The sequence below is a fragment of the Galeopterus variegatus genome, unplaced genomic scaffold (assembly GCF_000696425.1).
Source record: "Galeopterus variegatus unplaced genomic scaffold, G_variegatus-3.0.2 Scaffold4161, whole genome shotgun sequence".
Taxonomy (NCBI): Eukaryota; Metazoa; Chordata; class Mammalia; order Dermoptera; family Cynocephalidae; genus Galeopterus; species Galeopterus variegatus.
This window is the reverse complement of record NW_007730272.1, coordinates 118,511-137,245: the sequence shown is the minus strand read 5'-3', so window position 1 is coordinate 137,245 and position 18,735 is coordinate 118,511. Positions and strand designations below refer to the sequence as shown.

General features: G+C 41.4%; 1 protein-coding gene across 2 annotated transcripts in view; it reads right to left on the bottom strand.

Annotated features, from left to right (window-relative positions):
* The window catches only part of SPHKAP (SPHK1 interactor, AKAP domain containing), a 141,854-nt gene that overhangs the window by 15,049 nt on the left and 108,070 nt on the right, over positions 1-18,735 (bottom strand). The window contains exons 6-8 of one of the 2 annotated variants that reach the window (XM_008586870.1): positions 14,067-17,835; positions 2,348-2,533; positions 414-500 (exon numbers count right to left, since the gene is read on the bottom strand). In XM_008586870.1, coding sequence (XP_008585092.1) covers positions 414-500; positions 2,348-2,533; positions 14,067-17,835 — 4,042 coding nt within the window. The remainder of the gene's footprint in view (positions 1-413; positions 501-2,347; positions 2,534-14,066; positions 17,836-18,735) is intronic. The other variant, XM_008586869.1, reaches the window with a different exon arrangement.

The following is an 18,735-nucleotide window of genomic DNA, read 5'->3' as shown; positions in this document are numbered from 1 at the left end:
TATATGGGATCCGAACCCGGGGCCTTGGTGTTATCAGCACCACACTCTCCCGAGTGAGCCACGGGCCGGCCCATCTAGTGAAGACTATTGAATGGACTTCCTTGGTTGTCATGGTAAAATTTAAATGGATTTTTGCTTGCATGTATCCAAATAGGTAAAATCACATCCACTTCTGATTATATTGATAGGCTTTACCTGTAATGATTATTCCACAGGGGCAGACCTGAAACCCAGAAGGTGGTGGTAGGGTGGACCCCTACTCTAAGCCTGAATTCTTGCTCCAGTGACACAGAACCACGGCAGTACAGACATGATGAAATCAGTGGCTGGGCACAGCCTGAATGGTCAAAATGGGTTGCCAGATGGAATTGGAGTAGTGGTCTCACAATCACTGTGTCTCAGAGGCTACTTACTTAATCATGGGAGAAGATGGCATGCTTTCCTGATAAGTGTCCAGGTCCATAATGCCAAGACTGCTAGGGGCACTATTGTTGCCATTGCTGACAAAGCAAAAGTTTACATATTAATGCCCGTCCCACCTGGCCACACTGCCAACACGATGTCCTATTGTTGTAAGCGATCCTTTCTTTGGTCCCCAGAAGAATATTGCTTTTTCTCTAGGACTCCTAAATTGATATTTATTTCTTACCAAATTAGGGGAAAACACAAGACATAAGCTTAACAAGGTCAAGCAAATAATCATAATTTCTAATTTTTGAAGTCAGGTCACACATGGTGGATCACACCAAGTGGGTAACAATCAGCATGGCTCTTTTCTTTCTTATTCTAGCTACAGTGAGAATATTTATTTATCAGCAGGAGACTTCCTGCTGCTGGATGGGCCCGCAGAGATGAAGATACTTCTGAAAATGCTGGCTGGGGGAGGTACTGGAATGCTTATCGGCCTGCTCCTTGGATTTTGATAGAAACCAGTGGACTCATGTTCTCTCTCTGCCATTTAGGGGATTTTTTTCTCAGGGACATCCCATAGGTTTTCATAGGATGTGCGCCCAGCTTGTTGTATTCCTATGGTACTATAGAATTTACAAGTACAAAGTTGGGCAATGTCAGAGTTTTGTTGCTCCTTTGTCTTATGATCTTTCAGAAGCAGCAGCACCTGATACCTCATATATCATAGAGAAGAAGGATCCCATATTGCATCATTTCCATAGGAAGCATAATCAACATATGGTCTAGTTACTAGCCTGGAACTTACTCACTGAAACACAGCAGAGTTGAGCCAATTTTTTGGTTCTGTCTGTACTTGTGACATGAAATGTATCCAATTTATCAAACTCACTGAGCCTCCTCATACATTCTCTGTTTCCCAGTGATGTCTCTTCCAAGCAAGGACGTCAAAGGGTGAGTGTTTGTGTGTCATGTAACAGGACTTCCCATGAGAATACTGTGAGTAACCAACTGGACTCCCTCAATTTTAAATTCCTGTCTTAGGTTTCAGGTGGGGCACTGGATATAGTCACAGATTGAAACCTGATGACTCAGAAACACACTGGAGGTAATTAACCCCATAAATTTCCACTGTTAAGTCCAAAGATCCAAGTTCTCTCTGCTTTTTGCCTCTATCCTGTAACATTTCCCACTGGTTTTTGGAATTTGTCACCAATTGTTTAACATTGTGAAATGTTCCTAACTCCAAACAGACTGAACTGCTGAAAATAAAACTTTCTTAGAGCTATACACATACCCAGATGCTTTTGAATACTATTTTCTAATTGACCTTTTTGGAAAATCTGTGGATTTGATAAGTCCAGTATCAAATAAGACTTTGGGAAGAAACACAGAGATTCTTTTAGAGGCTCCATCTCATAGAAGAATAGTTTTTAGTTTACGTCTCCTGATTGGCTCGATTTCTTCCAAATCTGATCTCTCCTAAGCTCCTCTCTGGCTTTCTCAGGGGAACGATACAAAAGACCTGGGAGATAAAGTAGGGGAACCGAACAACACAACACAGTGGGGAAGCACTTGCCTCGAGTAAACCTAGCCTGTGCTGTATCTGAAATACAAATGAACCAAAAAGAAATATGAAACACACCAGGTATGGTAGTGGTTCTCACTGAAAATTTCACAGTTGTCATCACTGAATGCACTAGCTGGGGCTTGCAGGGAAGGGAGCACAGCTAACCTTGACCAAGGTCATTTAAGCCATAACTGGATATTGAGATACCTCAGCACAAATCATGACAGGCAAGTACCTTGACCTACTGGAACTTTCCTTTTTGCTTTCTCTCTCTCTCTCTGAGAGACCCTTTGCTGAGAACCATTAAAATGCATTTTGAAATCTGTGTTGAGACCAGTTTCCCTGGGAAGCCAAGAAAAGAGCAGGTACCTCATGGATCGCCCACTGAGCTGCAGAAAGCTACTTGCATCATCCGGGTGGTCCTCCTCGTGGGCAAGCTGGGACCAGCTGCCTGTGCTCTCTTCGCTGCTGCTGGGAGGGCTGGGAAACTCATCTGGAGCCCTGGCTTCCATGGGGACTTCAGCCTCTGGTATATCTTTGTCATCAAGGCTGTCACTGTAGACAGCAAAATGTTATTACCAAGAGGGGAAACCACAAAAGGGGACTTTTCATGGAGACCACGCTGGCCGTTCTGCTGAGCCTGGATGAGCAGGATGTCTTTGCACACAGGTTGAGTCTTTCTCTAGTCTGATCCTTCTGCTGGTGCCCTCGGTCCCATTTTGCCTGTTCAGAATTACTCCTCATCAACTTTCCCATCTCTTTAATGATCTCTTTCTACTGACTCGCTCCATTCATTGAAAAAATAAGTTGAAGCATCTTGACCTGCATACATAAGAATTACCCAGCTATGACATTGTTTAAAATGAAGATGCACAAAGCATTCTCCCCAGAGATTATAATTCAGTGGTTCTGGAGGGAGGCCCAGAAATCTGTTTTTCAATCAATTGCCTCTGGTGATTCTTATGCATGTGATCTGTGGAACATGCTGGGAGAAAAATACCCACTCCGGATTTGGCTTTACCAAATCATTTTGCCTACAAATGTTTCTTTCTCTGAATGTATTTTGCACTTGTACTTACCTTTTACCCTGTTCCCTCCCTCTGAAACCCCTGATCTGTATCAGCACCACTTTTCTGGATTAGAGCCTTTTTAGATCAAGTAGCTCTTCTGAACATTTAACACTTGGACTGACAGGCCTTTCTCCTCGAAGGCTCTCTGCTCTAACCTTCTGTGAATTTTTGCTTCTCTGGCCAGTTCTTGCCTGGAACCTGATCCTCTGTTTCTCCTTTAAGTGTGACTATAGCCAATCTGATTGATTCACTGCCTTCCTTTCCACAGTCTATTCCTGAGCAATCTCATCTACTCTCTTCCACAGTCTATTCCTGAGCAATCTCATCTACTCTCCTGTCTATGAAAATAGCTTCCGAATATGGACCTGAGCCAGGACTCCTCTTTGGGATTCTAGGGCTCCCTTTCAGCTGGTCTTCTAAAAGTCTCTAATCTGTCTTATTAACATCTCATAATCACTGTATCTAAAACAAATTCTAATTGCCCTCCCACCCTCTTCCTGTATTTCGTATTTTCACTGAACTTTCTGAGTGTCTGGGCTTAAAATCTTGCAGTCTTCTGATTTCTCCCTTTTTGCCCTTTATGTTCCATGAGTTACTTTGGTCTTTTAGTTTCCATCTCTAAAGTATTTCTCACGTATTTGCTCATTCCTGCCTTTGCGCTCATGAAATCATCTTAATTTAGGTTCTTTTAAATTGCTGGAATTTTAGATTTGGAAGGAACCTCGTGGATTTTCTGCAGGGGAAGATACAGAAGCTCAGTGAGGTAGAATGATTTATCGAAGTTTGCAGCATTAGACCTTGAGTTTTGAGGCCTGTGGGCCTTGCAATGCTCCTTGCTTGAACTGTGTTGCATCAGCCTTCTAATAGTTGGACCCCAACTATTCCTCCACTTTCAAAACCTTCATTACTAGCTGCCAGATCAATGTTCCTAAAGCATGCCATTGGTCACTCTTACCAAAGAACCTTTAGAAACTTCCAGAAATGAAACTCTGTCTTTCCTGGACTTCCCTATCTATCTAGCTTTATCTGCCTCTACCCTTGTCACTGCTTAGCAATCAGAAATATCTGTTGTTCCTCAAACATGCCAGCGATTTCTTGTCTCTTGGCCTTTGCCTAGTTGCTTCCTCTGACCAAGTACTGGAAAACAGTGTTTTGAGCACTGTCTCTGCTGTCCAACAGCTACAAATACCAGTTCTACTACCTGTCACCTGTTCAATTTTGATAAGTTCATAAAGCACTCTAAAAAAATATAATTTCTACCTCACATGAGTTTTTGGAAGAAGTCAATTGGAAAATAAAAAGTTTTCAATGTGTGCAGATTAGTGCCCAGAATATAAGTATCCAATAAGTGTGAATTATCATTCCTTTTAGTAAATTATCTAATTTATTAAGAACTAGGGCCGGCCCGGTGGCGCACTGGATAGTGCGCCGCTTGGGAAGCGTGGCGGCGCTCCCGTCCGAGGGTTCGGATCCCACATACAGACCGGCTCCCGCTCACTGGCTGAGCGAGGCGCGGGAGCAACACCGAGGCTTGCGATCCCGTTGCCGGTCCCCGGTCCGGTACGGGGGCAACACTGAGGGTTGCGATCCGTTGCTGGACACGGAAAAAAGACAAAAGACAAAAAAAAAAAAAAAAAAAGAAAAGAACCATAAATCTAAGGATACCCTGTTCTGATCTTTGCTTCTACCACCTCTCAAGGCTCAGCCGAGATGCGCCTACCTCCCTGATGCCTTTCTTAGTCTCCCCAGCTGGGGCTCTCTCTCTCTCTTTTGAATGGTCTAAGCAATTTATGTTTTTCTTTCTTTTTGGTGGCACATAATGCTTCCTAATTTGCACTCTAGTGTATATAGTTATCTGTGCATATACGGCACACTATTAGGAATTTATTTTTTTTCTCATACATTAGGAACAGAGTTATGGGTACATCAACTATTCTTTAGATAAATATGTTATTGTTAAGAGTGTCTAGTTTTGTAATTAGATCCATACCCTCAATTTAGACAGCTCTACTGGTTAAGTCTGAAACTGTGAAAGATCTGAGATGTTGCAATTCTTGCAAGCTAACAGCATTCAGAGTAACTATGGTATTGAGGTGCGGCAGTTTCTAGCATGCTCTGCTGCTGACATTTGGTGAAAGCAGGTCCTTAATAAGCTTGATTTTCCATTGGTTTGCCTACCACAGTAATATAAACACACACACACATGTGCGCAAACACGAGCACTCTCAATTAAGGATCAGGCCATTTACTTACTCATAGAGCTGCTTACATCAGTTCCCCGTGCCCCAATTTCCTACTGTCCACTACATATGCATGAGATTTGTGACATAGGAGAAGAATCTCAAAATATGAAGCCAGAGCTTATACAGGAGCTGCTGGAACATCTGTTCCTTCTCTCCTCCAGGGTGAGAGAGAAAGGCAGAGAAAGAGAAGGAGAAAGAAAAGAGGGGAGAGGAAAGATGGGAGGAGGGAGAGGGGAGACAGGATGGGGAGAGAGAGAGGAGAGAGAGAGAGGCCTTTGCTCTGCATTTTAAACAGATTCGGATCTTTTGCTGAGAGGAGAGAATGATCTCTACTTTACCACCCCAGAATATAAACACGTGGCTCAAGGAGTATAAGTCTCTGTATCTCTCTAGAAGCCTTTTTTTTTTAGGGTTAATATTCATTCACTCTTTAATCCAGGTGCTGGTGCTCTTTGCTCAGAAAACCCTGAGAGTACCGAAATATGAATATATTCATGGAAACTTGTCTCCTGACACTACCTACAGGGTCATCAGAAACTAACAATATAGAAGAGAGTGACATTTAATGACTGCAAACAAAAAGCAAGAGCATATTTCTCAGTTGACAATAGAAAATATAGTAACTTGGTGTGATGGATGCCAGAATGCTTTTCTCCACTGTACACTGACTGTAGTGAATATTGGCTGCTGACCATGCACACTGGGAATTACCCTTGGTCAAGGAATTAATTTTCCAAGGTTATACCCTTCCGCAGTAAGTGTCCCAACAACTGGCTGTCAATTTGCATCAAACCTGACAGACTATCCGAACTTTAAGGTTTTCTGCAGGATGTTCTGAGGCCTCAGTTGCAACACATTTGGGGATGACTTCTCTCTTAGGCCAATCTTTCCTTTCCCACCTCCTTACACATATATATGCACGTATCCCTGGAGAACACTCCCTAACAAATTATCTGCCTGCAACTCTCCCTCACAGAGTCTGTTCTCTGGGAATACAATTGAAGACACTCAGTCTCTCTCATTTACTTATTTTTATTTATTTTTTTATTTTAACTTCTCAGTATACATTGTAGTTGATTTTCGTGACCCTTTACTTGTTCATCTTTCCCCCTACCTCTTCCCCCCCCCATCATATCTGTTCACTTGTCTTAACAAGTTCAAGGAATTTTTGTCGTTATTCTATCTTCTTCCCCCCCACTTTATTTGTTTTTGTGTTTATTTACTTATTTATTTTTAGCTCCCACAAATAAGTGAGAAAATGTGGTATTTCTCTTTCTGTGCCTGGCTTGTTTCACTTAATATAATTTTCTCTAAGTCCATCCATGTTGTTGCAAATGGCAGTATTTCATTCTTTTTATAGCAGAGTAGAATACTTGTTCTCCAATGTTTATTGCAGCACTATTTGCAATAGCCAAGAGTTGGAACCAGCCCAAATGTCCATCATCAGATGAGTGAATAAGGAAACTGTGGTATATCTATATGATGGAAGTCTCTTTCATTTAAAATTGCATATTGGCTGTGGAAAGGTCTATGGAATTTCCCTCAGTCTTAGAATTAGTTCTGGTATCCTTTCTCCAAGAATGGTTATATTTTTAACAATATTAAAAATACTTCTCGTATACAGAGTAGAGTTCCAAATGTATAACTTTCGGGGTATGATTAAAAATCTCCATTTTGATATGTAAACTTGTCACATAATGAATTTTATAAAAGGCTGTGGACCCTCATCCCTGACATTCCTTCTTTAAGCACTTTGAATAGGTATGGTGTTGAGGTACACTGTTTCTAGCATGCTCTGATGCTCTGGTGCTAATAGTTCTTAATACGCTTGGTTTTCTTTTCTAAAATGTTAAGATTTTCTCCAAATTGATCAGGGAAGAAGAGGGCGAATGGATGTAGCCAAAGAGACAGTGTTTACATAAATCTGAATGAATGAGAAGTTCACTGATGACAAGTGGAAAAAACACGTACTTCCAGCAAAGTGTATGCGAGCCAAGTGCTGGACACAAAGGAGAGGGCTCCAAAACCATTTGTTTGCCTAGTTAAAAAGTAATTTCTTGGACTAATTCCTTACTAAATTAGAACTTTGTGTTATTAGAAAAATTCATTCCAGGGTATTTCTCACTAAAGATGTTAAATCTCAGTGATTGACGCTGAAAAACCAGGTTAAAAATGAGTCTGCAGTGCATTTTATTTTATCTCAATTTCATGCTCCATTTACAGTAAATCTCATGTTCCATGCTGCATAGCTGGGAGTTCAGAGTGAATAATGATTATCCAGAACATTAGCATTCATTTTCTTTTGAGAGATATTTATAGTTTTGCTCATTTATTTATGGATAATGCACAGATATACTATGCAGATGTATGCAGATGTCTTCCCCCATTTCTTATCTTACAGTTCATACATAGAGATTTAGAGGACCAAATGTCATATCAAATTCAACTGTAGAATCTCTGAGTTGGCAGGGACTTCAGAGACCATCTAATCCATAGTTTACATTAGGGTTCACTCACTTTTATACGTTCTATGGGTTTTGACAAATGTATAATGATATATAGCCACCATAATTAATACCATGTAGAGCAGTTTCACTGCCCTAAAATCCTCTCTGCTCCACCTATTCATCCCTCTTTTCCCCTAATCTCTGGCAATTGCTCTTTTTTTTTTTTTTTTACTGTTTTCAAGTTGTGCCTTTTTCCAGAATGTCATCTAGTTGGAGCCGTACAGAATGTAGCCTCCTCTTAATACTGGCTGCACTTAATAATATGCATTTTGGGCTGACCCTGTGGCGCACTCGGGAGAGTGCAGTGCTGGGAGCACAGTGACGCTCCCACCGCGGGTTCGGATCCTATATAGGAATGGTCGGTGTGCTCACTGGCTGAGCGCGGTGCGGGCGACACCAAGCCAAGGGTTGCGATCCCCTTACCGGTCACGAAAAAGACAAAATAATAATAATAATAATAATATGCATTTGTTTCCTCCATGTTTTTTCATGATATCTCATTTGTTTTTAATGCTGAATAACATTCCATTGTTTTGATTGTACCACGGTTTATTTATCAATTAAAGTACTTGAGAAGATCTTGGTTATTTCCAAGTTTTGGGAATTATGAATAAAGCTGCTATAAACACCCCTGTGTAGGTTTTTGTGTGGACCTAAGCTTCCAACTTATTTGGGTAAATACCAAGGAGCATAATTGCTGGATTGTGTGGTAAGGGTGTGTTTAATTTTGCAAAAATACTGCCAAACTGTCTTCCAAGTGCTGTTTTATTTTGCATTCACACCAGCAATGAATGAGAGTTCCTGTTGCTCTTCATCCTTGCCAGCATGTGGTGCTGTCAGTGTTTTGGATGTGGGCCATTCATGTTGTCAGTGTTTTGGATTTGGTCCAGCCTTTAGTGTGTGTAGTGGTATCTTATTGTTGTTTTGATCTACAATTCACTAGGACATATGATGTTGAGCATCTTTTCAAATGCTTATTTGCTATCTGTATATCTTCTCTGGTGAAGTGTCTGTTCAGGTCGTTTGCCCATCTTTGTATTGCCTTTGATCCTTTGTCAAAGAACAGTTGACTCTATTTGTGTTGGTCTATTATTGGGCTCTCTATTCTGATCCATTGATCTATTTTTTTCTTTCACCAATACCACATTGTCTTGATTACTGTAGCTGTATATAATGTATATATGTATATATATTTGTATACAATGTGACATATATATTTGATTACTATAGCTTTATAGTAATCTTCGAGCACATTTATACTAGCAATTTAAAGTCCTTGTCTGCTAATTTCATCTTCTTTGTAATTTCTGGGTACGTTTCTATTGATGATTATACTCCTGGTTGTGGGTGATGTTTTCTGCTTCCTTTCTATGTGCAACATTTTTTGATTGGATATTACATTGCAAATTTATGTTGTTGCATGCTGGATTTTGTTGTTTTTATTTAAACAGTGTTGGACTTTATTATAGGTTAAATTAGTTTCAGTTCAGCTTGATCTTTTCAATACCTGTTTTTTAAGTTTTGTTAGGACAAATTTAGATGAGACATTTTTACGGCTAGGTTCACCCTAGTTCTATGGTATGATCCTTTTAGGATCTCTACTAAATGATGCCTGTGTTTAACCTGGATTCTCCACTTGGGCTGGTTGCCACTAAACTTCTCACTGTCCTGTGTGTGCTTGTGGAATTGTTCAGCTTATAGCTCTCTGGCTTCATGCACTTGCACCTATGTCTGCATGACTCAGCGTTCAGCAATAGGTCAAGGGAATCCCATGCAGATTGCTGGGGTTCTTTCTCTGAATAGCTCCCTCCAATCTGTCTCTTCAATTCAGAGTGCCCACTGAGCTCTGATCAGGTTTGCCCTCCTTGAACTGTTGTCTGAAAAGAGAACTCAGGCAGAAAGTCAGGGCAATTATAGGGCTCATCATGTTTGTTTCCCCTCTCTCAGCATGTTGCTTGTTGTACAATGTGTGAAAACAGTTTTGTATATTTTGTCCATTTTTCTAGTTCTTCACAGAAAGAAGGTGAATTCAGTTTCAGTAACTCCATTGTGGGTGGAAACAGAAGTTCTTTCACATTTCTCTTTTACTGTAGCTCTCTGTGTAGGTATGCCATTGAGGCTTTGATTTCAAAATTTTAAAAAATATCTAGTGGTTTTTAATTTCAATTATTATACTTTTCATATCTTGTAGTACTTGATTGACTTTTAAATCAACCTCATCCTGATTGATTGTAGTTTGTGCCTTGCTCCTGTTCTGTATTTTTTTCAAACATTTAATGTATATCATATTCTATATCTGACAGTTCTGCTATTTGATATTTGTGCTGAGTCTTGCTTACAGTCCCTTGATTCCCTTGTGAGTTTTGCAATTTTAGGTTCTGAGCTCATATTTGATGAGGCTTTATTTGTTGGAATCTTTTAAGGCTTGGGCTTAAATCTCCAGAGATTTATTTTTGCTTCTGCCAAGCTCTCACAAGGCTATTAACCTGAGATTGCTTTAAGGTAATTAACCAGCTTGGGGGTTATCTGGACTGCGCAGTAGTACAAATTAGAACCACACAGTGCATTAGGGCAAGCTGTGTTATAACTCATAGTAGTCTTTTTTTTCCTTTTTTTTTTTTTTTAACCTTTTACTGAGAACCTAACCCTGAGAGATACATTTTATTATCAGTTCTCTTTTCTGGTGGGTGAACATTTCCTTTTGTTTATATTTTTACTGAGGATGTAACCCTTCAGGATATGGAGGTTGGTCTCAGTTCTAAGTCTTCACCATTCCTTGGGCCCACAGTCTCATTTTCTGGTTTCCAATGGCCTTTAGAAAATAAACTTGTAGGCTACTGAGACTGGTAAATGCCTCAAGGTCAGGCACAGAGTCAGCTTTAATTTACCACTTTTGCTTGCACACTTTTTTCATTTTTTTGCCTCTGAGATTTTCATTATTATAATTATTACTATTAAACTCAGCTCTGTATTTGAAAGGATGTTCATTGTATTTAATCCAGGATTTCTAGGTGATTCATAGTGGGAGAAGTTTTCAGGATAGTTAGAACACCATAATTCTTGAAATGCAAGTCTTTCACTTCAGTTCTTCCCAAGGTTGACACTTTCTCCTCTTTTAGGTCTCATCTCAAATGCCTACATCTTATCATAATTATCCACCCCACCTCCTATCAGCCCTTTGCTCTCACATTACTCTTATTATCTTTCTCTCATCACACTCTGCAATAATCTTTCTCCAAAGGGTTTTCTCATATATATTGTCTGTCTCTCCCACTGGTATGTAAGAGCCATGGGAGTGGGCACCAAATCTCTCAATTTTCTTCTGTGTTTGCAACTCCAAGGACAGTGTGTTTCACCGAATGGGCACTCAAGTATTTGTTGGATAAATAATCTTTTTTTCTTGGAGTAAATATAAATAAACACACAACATAAAATATGTTTCTAAGACATGAGATTATGTCAGCAAGTACAACGTGTGAATGCTCAGAGTTCTCAGTTTCTTATTTACACCTTGTGCTCTTGAATCATCAAAAAGTTAGATGACTACTCTCCAATAATGTCAGAGAAGGAGACTGAGTTAACAACACATCGCTGCCCACCAATAGGCTGACATTAAATCAAGAACAGGACTACCCCAAAACATTCAAACTCTCTACCCTTGAGGGGTAACTCAAGCATCTTGAAAAATGTCATGGCCTAAAAGATAGCAGGTATTTCTATTTGAGCACGACTTTCATAATAAATTCTGAAGGTGTTGTTCTTCAGTCAAATAAAAAAATAAGAGTGATTTTTGTTACAGTATGTTGAGTTTTAATAAAATTTTCAGTAAGAATTATGAAAATTTGCCTCAGAGAGTAGCCTAAAAATATCTTCAGGATGTGACACTTTTCCACCTCTGAATAGAATTCAGAGCATCTGTGTCACCTACCTTGTTCTTGTAAGTGGGTAGAATTGTTTCACAGGGAATTGAGCTCTGCATTTAGCTATTTTGACTAATCAAATCCCAAGATAACATCTCTGAGCTTAGAAAATGAAATCTAATTTAAATATGGCTAATTTTCTCCCTTGCAAATCCTGGGAATTCTCTTATTTTAATAAAAACTTCAGACTGTTCATAACAGCTTTCTTTTGGGAAAAAAATATCTCCTGGAATAAAAATGCAATCATGTACCCTAATCCCCAACAATAACAACCACGCCATAAACATTTATTGAGTTCTTACAGTGGGCTGGGCACTGAGTTAAGAGAATTAGGTGCATATCTTTATTTAAACCTTAAAAATCCTCGTATGACATAGCGGTTACTATTATTTCCGCCTGTGAATAAACTGAGGTAAAGAGATTTGGGAACTTCTTCAAGGTGACATTGTGACAAGGCTAATTAGTGGAATTCAAGTTAGTCTATAACAATTCTTCATGTTGCTTCACAAAGAGAAATATCTTCAATGTTATTTCGAATGTTTCAGAAGCAGATTGAGCTCTTGAATTTCTAGGGCAGATGATTCCACATTCTTTTTTGCTTTATTGGTGGAAAACAGAATCAGAAATCCATATCATGAGTTGAGATGTTGTGTGCTTAGGTCACAAACCAAATTTGGTTGGAGGCTTTATTCATACATATTCCCAAAATTTTTTGAAAATACCCTTAGGTTTTATCTATTTTAAGGATAATATCAATGACATTTAATCTAAAATTGTATAATGAATTTTATTCAACTTCAGTGACAACTGCTATTTGATTTGAGTCTACAACCATGAATCTCGTTAAACTACTAGTTCATGAATGTTCCCTAACAAGTTAATCTTCTTTGATTAAAAATCTCAGCTGAGTTATGATCTCTGTTTAATCAACCTCTAAGTCAGACACCTGGAATCTATAATAAGGGTTTTCCATTTTCTTGTTTTTCAAGTTAAGGTCATTCTAAAGAATTATATATTGGCTATGTTGTTTCTTTAACTCTGATCATTTTTAAAAACTTGTTAATTCTCCATATTGCCTGGAGGTGGCATCTATAGCTGGAGAATTAGTGATGTATTAAAAACTTATCTTCTTGGTCAGTTTGGCTGGTACTTCATTTGGTTTAGCTTCATTTTCTTTTGCTTGTATGTTTTCTTGCTTTCTTTCCCCTTTCTTCATCTTGCATTCTTCCAGGGTTTCACCCAATTGGAAAGCTAAGTTCTTACCACATTAGCTCAGAAGGAAATACTCAAGTCCACCTGGACCAGGCACCAACCACACACTGAAATGATGCCCTGTAGTGGATCTTTTCAGCTGGTGGAGGTGGAAAAGTATAGAGACTCTAGAGAGCTGCTAAAATTTGATGAAGGCTGTGTTCAGCTTGCTTATGGCAGCTAACCATTTAAAAATCACAGGCTTTTTGTAAATAATGTACAATAGGCATATGTCCCTAAAAAGACTACACAGGCTATTTCCCCAACTTTATGTTTTCCAAGGCCAGGAGCTTAATTTTTCTTTTTCTTTTTCTGTTTTGTTTAACCTTGACTCTAGACCAAAAATAAAGAATGATACAACAGTCTCATACTGAAGAATTTTAAGAATTTTCTATGAAAAATGGGAGTTGTGAAATGAATTAACACTTCTTCAAGCAGAAATAATTACCTTGCCTCAAATTCAAAATGCATTGTCAACTACATTACAATTTTCTGGAAAAGAACTGTTGAGATAATACTCCATTGTCGCTTTGCATTTACACTGCCACAGTTATATCGTGCATCTAAAGGGCCAGCACTTGTGGGACACAGTGTCCTTCCAAATTTTTAGAAAATACAGAAATGAAAAACTTGAAAGGAGAGACTCTATGGAGAAGAAAATTAAGAGCAGAGAAAAACAATGACGAAATATTTAATTTCGAATTCCAGTACTAAAAATTATTTAAATTTAACTTTTTAAATGAATAAGTTGGCATTGTTTATTATTATTTTTTTGCTTAAAAATTGCCATGATTGAATTTTAAAAGGTAGAAAACCATGGGAAGTTAATTTTAATTTTTTTAAATAAATAAAACTTAATTTTATTTCCTTTGTTATATAAACAAATTTGTTTTGGATATTGAAAAAAAAAAAAACTTCCAACTTCTATTGTAAGTGCATATTAGCCCAGGAGGTTATTATTATTATTTTTTTTTGTCTCAGGAATTCAGTTCTTTCATTAATGAAGTCCCTTTATGTCTACGACTTAGAATAAATACTAATTAAGATGCAAACGCCAGTCGCATGCCCCCACGTGGTCTAAGAAATGATTCACTCACCTACAGTTTTGACAGTCGCTCACAACTGTTTCTCCACCCTTTGCTACATCTGGGGCTTTTTCCTTATGCAGACGCTCTTCTGCTTCTCCTAGGGGCCTGCTTTTGGAAAGAAAGGGTTCAGGTTCTCCAACACACTCTTCTCTTTGATCTGTTTCGATCTGAATCAAAGGCACTTCCCTTGAGCAAAGTGACAGCCTGGTGCGGTTTTGAGGGACAACGTCACAGCACGAGGAAGTTTCTTGTTTAGAATCGAAACTGTTGTGGTTTGTAAGAGGAGAGGTTTTGCTCGGAGACGACAGTGGGGGATGTTTGATTTCGGTAACAGAGTCTCTCCTCGTTTCCCCGACAGACTCCTGAACAAGCAGAGTTGGCCCACTGTGAACTCTGCTCGCAGCTAACCTGTTTGCACAAATCTCCACTTGCAAGGGACAGCCACCAGAATTAGGCTCAGCATCAGCTGCCTCTGCCTCATCCACGATAATTTTGTTCTTGCGCATGAGGGCCTCAATTGAGCTGGCCCACGTTTCGTGAATTAACATGTTTGTGATCTGGTCGGTCCCACCTCTTAGATACAAGCAAGAGTCAGATTTGCAAAGACCCGATGAGGAAGCGCTGCTGACTGGCTGCACGCTGAGGAAATGTTGCAGGCAGTTTTGAGCAAAGCTGTCTAAGGAGTTGGCCTTGATGGGTGCGTTCACTGTTAACCTGGAGCATGGGGATCTGCTATCGGGCATGGACGACTGTCTGCAGCACAATGGGGATCGCGGGGAGGGAGACAGCAAGCCAGCCGTCCAATCGTGGCTGCTTCGTCTGGAGGAGGGGCTATCTTTGCTTTCTCTCTCCATGTCCCTCAGCATGTACCTGTAGAACTCCTCCGTGATGCTCTCTGTGCTGGACTGCTTGGAGGGGCAGCTCGACCGCACGCCCAGGTGGTCATTTTTCCGGCACGCTTGTTGCATTGCTGAGCTCAGAATGCTGCTGGCATTCTTGCCCGCATAGTAATCCAGCAGTAACTCAAATCCTCTCCCTTCGTTTTCCATCTGGTTCACCATGAACCTGGAAAACTCATCCGTGATGCTCTCGCAGCTGGACTGTTTGGAGACTGAGCTGGCTCTGCTGACCGGCTGGCTTAAGGTGCTCATTAACCCCAGGCCGTTTCCGAAGGCCCTGGCCTCCGAGTCCTCCTCTGGGATGCTTTCACAGCTGGAGGCCTTCAGCCGGTTCCACCTGTCGCAGCCCCCCAGGAACCGATTCCGGGGATAGCCCTGGGCTTGCCCCACACCGTCCCCCATGGAGAACTCCGTCAGGTTCATGATCTTGGCTGCCACTTCATTTGCGAAAACATTGACAGAATCTGGGACGTCCTCCAGGTTCAGAGACTCGTCCACGACCCTGTTCATCAGCTTCTCCTTCAGTTCGGGGTGCTCGTCCGTCTTCCTCTTGATCTCACTGAGCCGGGGGGGCTTGTGTTTCCTCACAGCGGCCCCACCAGCCTGGCTTTCCTTCTTTCTCTTCAAGGACCGGCATGACACGTTTGGTGTAACCAGAAACTCGCTCCCTCTTTTCCATGCACAAAACCAGGGTTGTTTTCCACTGGAGTTGTCAAGGCAAATTGCTGCCATCTCAGTTGCCATGGAGACGACCGTCTCTGCTAATTCCTCGGCAAAGTCTGTAATGCAGTAGACGCCGGCGTGCTTCGCTTGCAGCATGGACTGAGCAGGAAGCGGCATGTCATCCCCTAACAGGGACAGATGAACTTGGGCTTCGTTGTTCAGAGGTGTGGCACAATTGCACTTCTCCTGGGTGTCTGGGGTGATACTGTCCTCAGCACCCTGGGAGCTGCGTCTGCACTTGCTGACTGTCAGTGCACTCTCTGCTCTGCAAGAGGCCCTGCCTTCATTCTCGCAGTGGCTGGGTGACTGATGAGGGGTTTCCGTATCCTCTGCCACTGTTCCTTTCAGATATATATCTTTGGGAGATGTTTTAGCAGTGGAAGAATCAGGGACTCTGTGACTACATGACACCTCAGATTGCAGTGTAGGGTTCCTGAAGAGGCCCCGCTCCAATAAGCCATTGCTGTCTTGCACAAAATCACTGATGAGGAGACCACCGCTGCGTGCTGTGCTAAGTGGGTGCCTGCTGGAGTGTTCAGTGGCTTCTGTCCATGCTTGATTAGCAGCTTGACCTGATGGCTGGCTGCCTAGTTCTGTCTTCCTCCACTGAATGGTCTCCTTAGAAAGGGCAGTGGGACATTCACCAAGCCGGGCGATATGGCTCATCTTCTTGAACGTGAAACATATCACACTGAAGAGCAGTTGATTTACACTTTCCATTAAGGTGTCCAGAGTTTCAGATGAATGCCTGTCATTGCCGGGGTCGATCATTTTATTTTTCTGGTGAACTTCATCAATGGAATGCTTCAGGATCACATGGGACAGGGTCTGGGCCAGTTCATTCCTGAGGACATTTTCTGAGCACAGAGTCTGAGGCTTTGAAGCAGTTTCTACGAACCTCCTGTTCATGGAGTCCATGAAGTCTCCAAGGCTGCTGTAGGTATTAGGCCTTGTTAAAACCAGAGCGGCCTCCTTAAGCAATCCCTCTGCAATGGCTTCCTTCTCCAGCTCCATGCTCCTCCCTGCTGCAAAACTACAAAGTGGGGGGATTGCTTCAGAAACCTCAGTTGTAGGCAAGAAGCCACTTGGAGCCATAGGGCATGTCACCTCTTCTCTTTCACCCAGGCCACAGACAGCAACGGCACTTGCCACCTGAGTCATGCCACACAAAGCAGATGGAAAGGAGTATTCGCTGATGGAAGGTTCCTGGAGGACTGGGTATGTTCGAGTTTGCGGTGCTTCATTGCCTCCCAGTGGACAGTTTGATACCAGGGATTCTTGCTCCAATCTGAGTCTTTCTGTGGCTTGTGGACTGGAAATGGTTCCAATCACAGTGGCTGCACAAGCTAACGCTACTTCTAGAGCACTCTGGGGATGACTGCTGGAGTTCTGTCCAGGGAGGACACCTGGGGTTTCAACAGAGGCTTCCATCTTGGGCCACGAGGAGATGCCTGGCTCAGGGACAGCATCGCTGCCGTCTGGACTCTGAACGATGACGATTTTGGGGAGCTCATTCCATGACTGAGAGTCCACTATATCTTTTGTGGAACAGCTACTGGGAAGTAGGGCCCTTTCTACAGGGACACTGACTGCAGGTTCCCAGAGTAGTGTAGGCTGAGACTGAGATAATCTAATAAATGCATCTTGCAGCACGGATTCTGCTAAATTTGTAGCATATTCGCCCGTCACGGCTTTTCCATTTTGTATAGGAGGAAGATAGTTTCTAGTGTTTTCATGGTCTTCTGGGTCTGAGTTGCTGCCCTGCTCAGTGAAAGTGCCACATGCGGAAGGCATACCTTTCTTAACCATCGTGGAGGAATAAGCATCATTCGGATTATACAGTGCCTGGGATTTTTCCACTTGACCTTTAAAATGTTCTGAATAACGATAATTTGTGGCTGTCCTCTCACTCCCCGCAGCTACACCTTTCCACTGTGGTGGCTTGGCTGAGGGATTTAGACTCTGCAAGTCAGTGTTGTCTACTACATCTTCCAGAGATCGTTCTGCTTTAATCAACGCTGTGTGATATTTGCTAATGCAGTTGTCTTCCAAGGCACAAATCAACTTTTCCTGATTGTAATTCCATTCCTCTTGGGTAGCTTCCTTTGGTTTTTCACTTTCCAAAACATTAGCTGAAACATTTATATTTTCATAACCTGGTGAAGAGAAAATGAGAGCCACTATTAGTTTTTGGATAGCAGGTCATCATGAGTCTAAAATAATAATTACTTTTTAAAAATGTCTTAAAGCATCAGCTATCTTTTTTTCCCTTTAAATATAGTATTCTGTATGTTTCTTCGAGAAAAGTGAATCTGAAAAGGTTTTTGAATTTTATTATGGATTGCCACCCAACAGAATGGCTTTCCACATGGGATATAAATGCAAGTGCCAGAGTAGGTGAGGACTGGTCACCATTCTTCAGGGGAAAGCAACCCAAACAATTGCATCCTAGAGCTTTCTAGTAGGTACAGAGGGAGAAGAAAGGATATTTAGAGCAACCTCAAGAGTGGACCTTGTTGCAAAGATTTGCTGTCAAGTTTGCATGGGACTTGCCCCAGAGACAGTGGAAGCAACATCTGGGGTATCCCTTCCTCAGTGGCTAAGAATGTGGGGAAGGAACCCATTGTTCATTGAGCTCTGTTAATGAGTCAACAGAAAGAGCCCAGAATAAATGAGTGCTGAGCACTTTACCGGGTTATCTCCTCTGTCCTCACACCAATCATTAGCTGTAGGCACTACTGTACTCCCAGATTACAGAGAAGGAAAAGAGAGCTCAGAAAGGTTAGATAATTTGCCCAGGTCTCACAGCCTCAAAGTGACAGTACTGGGGTTCAAATCCAGGCCATCCAACTTGGCTCCAGCTAATATACAGCTTTTATGGAAGTCTTAGGGAAGTTAACTTTCCTCCCAGTGACAGCCTCCCTCTCTTGGCACACAGGAGGATTTCCCCTTGAAACACACAGATTTCCTTCAGCATCCCTAAGGCATCTTTTGGAGTTTGGGTCCATTCAACCATTAAGTCTGCTAAGGGCACTAGTCAGCATCTTTATCAGTGT